This window comes from Athene noctua, chromosome Z (assembly GCF_965140245.1).
Source record: "Athene noctua chromosome Z, bAthNoc1.hap1.1, whole genome shotgun sequence".
NCBI lineage: Eukaryota > Metazoa > Chordata > Aves > Strigiformes > Strigidae > Athene > Athene noctua.
In genome coordinates, this window is record NC_134077.1 from 35035477 (window position 1) to 35041476 (window position 6000).

General features: G+C 43.6%; 1 protein-coding gene across 1 annotated transcript in view; it reads right to left on the reverse strand.

The window, feature by feature from the left end:
• CAMK4 (calcium/calmodulin dependent protein kinase IV) overlaps positions 1-5764 on the reverse strand; it is a 226028-nt gene extending 220264 nt beyond the window's left edge. The window contains exon 1 of the mRNA XM_074931666.1: positions 5388-5764. Coding sequence (XP_074787767.1) covers positions 5388-5587 — 200 coding nt within the window. The 5' untranslated portion in view covers positions 5588-5764. The remainder of the gene's footprint in view (positions 1-5387) is intronic.
• Positions 5765-6000: the final 236 nt, after the last annotated feature.

Genomic DNA, 6000 nt, shown 5'->3' on the forward strand with positions numbered 1-6000 from the left:
ATGCAGAGCAAGATAATGTTTAGGCAAGTAATTTAGTGCCTAAGAAAGGCATTTGGACAACTGAGTCAATAACATCTCTGGAAAAGTTCAGAATATCTACCCTCAGAGCCTATTTCTCTCCATGATTAGAGAGCCTCAAGTGAAATGGTATGTCTACTCTCAACTGTTTTTTATTTACAGAATGGTAGAGGAAATTTTATTTTCTTGCTTTTTCAGCACCAAGTAAAAAAATTTAGTTGTCAAAACCCAGGCTATACATTGCAAGTTCAGGTTCCTGCTATCCAAGTGAGGAATTTCATCCAGAACACTGGGTTAATAAGCTATAGAGCTTCCACAGAAAACATTTGCTGCTTGGTATTAATTTTTATTTATGACTGTCTGTAGATCAACATGCATCCAGATAGACTGAGTGCCCCCCCCCCCCCCTTAGAGCAGTGTCTTGCTTAACAAAAATGTCACATCCTCTTTCTGGCCAATTTAGCATTGGACTGTCTCCTCCACAACAGCATGGCTTCAGTAGAAGCAGCAAAGAGCATGTTCACCACAGAAGAGCCTGCTTAGGACATTTTTCAAGGGGAAAGATGAGGTGGACAGAACCCCTTCAAGAGAAAAAGGAAGTGAAAATCTTCAACTAGGGCTTTGCTGGCTGGTGCAATCCATGAAGACAACCATTGTCTACATCTACTTGCCAGATTGGCCAGCACAAAAAGGACATCATGCCTTCTGTATCTCCTATCTTTCTACCTCAAAGCAAGGTCCAACATATCTACAACAACAGTGACAAAGGCGGCCTCAGACACACCTCTTCAACAACCTTCCCTATCAACAGGAACTGCCTGCATGAAAATGCTTGCTGCTTGCCCGAAGGTGTGAGAGGAACAAACAACTTGCAGTTCATGGCATGGTATGACCTGGAGGATAGGTCGATTTACACAGGCAATCCCTGCTCAAAGATAATTCCTATCCTGGTTCAGCTGGTCCATACTCATATTCAGACAGCTAGCATAATGCGGTGTCAGCAGCCTGCCTGTATCTCTGGAAAATCCTCAGGACCAGTACAGAAAGTCACAAGCAAGTAAGCAAAAGTGTAACTGAAGAAGAGATTGACCTACTTTAAATACACCCCAAAGCAAAATGAGCAAGTGATTTTCAAAATAAACATGGCAAACAGTCTGTATAACAAATGACTCTTGAGATGAACAGAAAAAAGGCCCTTTTTTTTTTTTTAATGAAGGAATGGAAGGGAAAATAATTGGCATACTTTCAAAGCAAAAACTGTTTGAATTTCAAAGCATCAAGTGCAAAACCAATCCATTTCTATAAAATTATGCTTAGACAAATGAGTTATCTGATTTCATCTACTACTGCCATTACAAAAGTAGATGCTATGACAGCACTCATAAATAGGACTGACAGAGTAAGACATCATTCTGCACACTGAAATCTTGAGTTCCAACCACACACTGGATTTAAACTCTGTGCTAAGAACTTCAGGACAGAAGCCACCTATGATTCAGCTCACACTGTCAATTCAGGGTAAACTGCAAGTTATGAGCGTCTTTTAGTTTCAGATCCTCAGCAAGGATCACACAATTGAAAGGCTGCCCATGAAGGAAAAGGTAACCTTGGAACATCCTGATTTATCATTCTTACATAAAGAAAAATGCCTGTAACTTGTCTGTTTGTTTAATTGTTATTATTTTATTTAACCTTTGAAACGGAAAGAAAGCCCTAAGGATTTGGTTGGAAGTATGTCCAGCTGCTCTTGACCATTTAATAGAAGTGCAATATGCCTCCAGTAACATTAGACAGTTTCAACACAAATGGTTATGTAGTTTGGCACAGTTAGTCAAGACAGTGCATGCTAAGTAAAATTCCACAACTAAAATTCCAACAAAGATAAATTCCTTTTTTGTAATATTTCTGATTATTAAAAAAAAAAAAAGTTACTGAATCTCCTCTTCACTCAAATAACATTTTTAGACTAATACCTAATTCAGAGTCTCCGTACCAAAAGATACATGTTATGTAAGGCTACCAAAAGGCCTTAGTCTTTAAGGAACATGTAAGTTTAGAACCTAAAGTTATTAAAATCTTTTTCCAAAGGAGTGTGGAAAATATGCTTTTAGATTAAATACATTCAGAACAAAATTCCAATGTCCACAACTGACCAGTGTTGGCAATCTTTAGAGAAGGAACAGATACTCTGTAAAACAAAGACCAAAATGTCATTTTTACAGAATTTTGAGCTCCAGGTATGTGGTACACACAAAGCCCACTTGTCAGAAATGGACTAAAAGGAAGTTGAACTAGACAGGCATGCAGAAGAACATAAAGATAGCTGTCCTGTGTCAGAATAAAAGTATGTCCAGCCCAGAATACTGTCCCTAACAGTGGCCAAACACAGATGCCTCAGAAAGAATATAAGAATAGAGCAAACCTATCTCAATACTGTCAAAGAATATTCTTGTAACAAACAACTTATAGATCAATAATTATTATCTTCACGTTTAGTCAGTCTTAATGGATTTCCTGAATGTAAACTTGACTAGTTGGCCATTAAACCTATGTAAGCTTTTAGCATCCATAGTATCTAGTGGCCAGGACTTCCAACACTTAACTACACACTGCAATGAAATGGTGCTACTTCGTGTGGTTCATTTTTGACCTGGTAACTTTGTCAGATGTCCTGCAGAGCTCTCACCAAAAAAACCTGCAAACAAGCATCTCTAACCAGGTGTTCTATCCATGCCACATGTGTCCCTAGAGATCTCTGTCTTAATCTCGCTATAGAATTTACTAGGGAAATAAAACAATCAAACGGTTTCTCCTCCACCCCCACTTTATTTATCTAAACTGAATTGCATCCACCATTTAAATACTTTTACCAGTCCAATAAGGTCTTTCTACAATTTTTCATAGGCAATGCTCTCTTTATAACCTTCAATAATTTAGTAAGACCAACAAATATCACTATTCAACCCCTTTATTTATGAGCATGTTCAGCAGCACAGGCACCTGAACCCTGTGGAACTCCACTGTTGAAAGACGACTGTTTACTCTTATCCAAGCTTTTACGCATTTATTCTTTTTCTTGTTAGCAGTATCTTCCCCCTCCTCTCCCATGACTCCTTAGTTGGTCATACAAGCAAGAATTGGCATGATGGCTTAAGGATCTGCCAGACATACTTTGCAGAAAAGGTACTCCTTCCAAAGGGGAACTCCCATACTTGGCAACAGCTGTCCAAATGGAGTTCTTTGCAGTCTGATAAAAGACATCTTCCAATCCCTGTATTTGTTAAAGATATTTTAGGATAATGTCTCCTGTTGATTATTTTAGCATATTATTTTGATTTATTGCATCTAAAGGAATCACACACCCACATGTTTCAGTCTCACCTGATATACTTTCACCACCACTAAACTAAGCAATGAATACTTTTCTGTGGACATACTCAAAATCATCTCCAAAACTAAAAGGTTGGAGACAAGGTACCAAGAGAAAACAGTACGGTTCTATATTACATTGAGAAACCAAGAGGGATTGTTTGATCTCCCTTATAGATTTGCCAAGATACACGTGAGCTATCAGAGGGTGTTTGAGAGATGCATCAGCATTCTGGATGCTGGCTCTCAAAGGATCTCAAAGTTAGCCTTGAGTTCCCTCACGGCATGTACCCCTCCAAGTTCTTCTCTCTCCCTTCCCTACATCATGGTCTTTGATTAAGATAGTTATCATCTCCTGTTTTCTTTTCCGCTTTTGTTTTAAATCTTGCTAGTTCCATCCAACAACAGAGCAGACTTAGTGGCTCACATCTCTACACTAGTTGGGTGTGGTTATCTTCCTTATTCAAACCTTTTTTTAGGGTTTCAGAATCTACTGTCTCACCCTGTAAGTAGAAAAACCCACTGCACCTTAGCTTTCATTAACCCTTCCTCAAACAGGAGAGTTAACATTTTAAAATCCCTTCCCAAGCTACACAATAAACCCATGATGTATCACCAGTACAGACTATTCTTAAACGAAGCCCACAGTCACTATCACGCATGTTGAAAGGATTCTAAACAGACCACACAAAACAGTATTAATCCAGGTGAAAGAATTACAATCAACTGCTGTTATTCAGCAGTACACACCTTTTCTTTTTGTCAATTCCCAACACAAAACTGACACAACATTTCCTGCTTTACATTTTTATGTTTCTGCATAGCTGTACAGTAAAGTCAAGTATAAATGTGGTAAGTATACATAAACCTATGCCTATTTAAATCTAGTTGGCATGAGTAGCAGTAGTGGCAAAAAGGTAGCAGCTGATGCTTAAGACCTAACCAGCAAGCCAAGAACGATACTATATTGTACTTCTACAGTCTTTCTTGCCCCTCTCAGTTACAGTACAGCAAGCACAGGTATGCTTTGTAGTAGTAACTTTCATTGCATGCCCCTACTGTGTCAAAGCAACCATGCTATTACCTGCAGATTTCCCACAGTCCTCCAGGATTTTAATTCTCTATCATCTGCAAGATTAACAATTGCTATTTGTTACCTATGGACTTACAGATTTAAGTCATCCACTGTAACCCCCTAGAAAAGCTAATTTTTTGTGCTTTTTTTTCTACATGTTATTTTCTACCCACAAATTCAACATGAACCAATAGCTGTATTTAGAGAGTAAAAAATCACACATTAGATAAGGCAACAGCATTGTACAATGGACTTGAGTTTTTTTTAAAAACTGAACGCTTGAGACCTTCAAGTGTCCAGGTAAAACCATCAGGGCAGTAGTGCAGAATTCATGAATGAACACATACCAGCTCACTTGTCTGCACAACACTCCAATGAACAGACTCTGCTTGCAGAGGCCCATTCACGGACTCCTGTCTCGGGTGGGAGTTTTTGTCAGTGCAAGGTCTGAATGGCGATAATTCTAAAAGGCCTCGTATAAAGCGAGGCTGCAAATAAACGGGCATTTTAGTGCTCTCAAAATTATGTCTACCATTCAGCTGATACAGTACTAGGTCTAGCGTCTGCAAACAGACAGGTAACCTGACTGATGTAAAGCTGCTCATGTAGACCAGCATTCACCGAGACGGACTGATGCCTTCTCGTGAAAATCACTCGTTTCTTTTGGGGATTCGCACAGTTTGGCTCCCGGGAGGTGTAATTTTCCTTCGAAAGCCTATATCCCGTGAAAGCCAGCACGCTCTCCCGATGCCGTTCACACAGACCAAAGTTTTGCCACTCTCGCCACAGCGACGCAGCGCCGGCCGGCACAGCCGACCCCAGCAACCCCGGAACCGCCGCTCCGGCCGGGGAGGCGCCGCAACGGCCGCGCCCCGCGCCCCGCGGCCGCCCCGGCCCGCCCTGCCCTGGCCCGGCGCCGCCTCACCGTCCCAGCTCGGACTCCAGCTCGAAGTAGTGGGCCAGGGTGTCCTTATTGGAGCCGTCGATCCAGTAGTCGGGCACGGCGGACCCGGGGCAGTTGGCTGCCGAGGAGCCGGAGGAGGAGGAGGACGAGGAGGAAGAGGAGGAGGAGGAGGAGGACGAGGAGGAGGAGGAGGAGGAGGAGGGCATGGTGACTTTCAGCATGCCGGGACGCCTGCCGAGAGCTGCCCTCTCCTCCGCACGGGCTGCAGAAAGCAGAGCGACAAGGCGGCTGGCAGCAGCGAAGCACCTCAGCTCAGCTCAGCTCAGCTCAGCTCCGCTCCGTTCCGTTCCGCTCCGCTCCGCTCCCCTCCCTCCCTCTGTCTCTCTGTCTCTCTCTCCCCTTCCTTCCCTCCCTCCCTTCCTCCCCTCCCCCCTCTCTCTCCCGTCCTTCTCCTCCTCCTCCCCTCCCCACCGCCGCGCCGGGCCGGGCTGAAGCGGCGGCGGCGGCACCCCCCAGCCCTGAGGGGCGATGGGGTCGCCTCTGACTGGGCGGGCCCGGAGCTCCGTCGGGGCGGAGCGGGGGGGCGGGCACGGCGACGGCCGCCGCAGCGCAGGGCACCGCCCCGGGCGGGGGT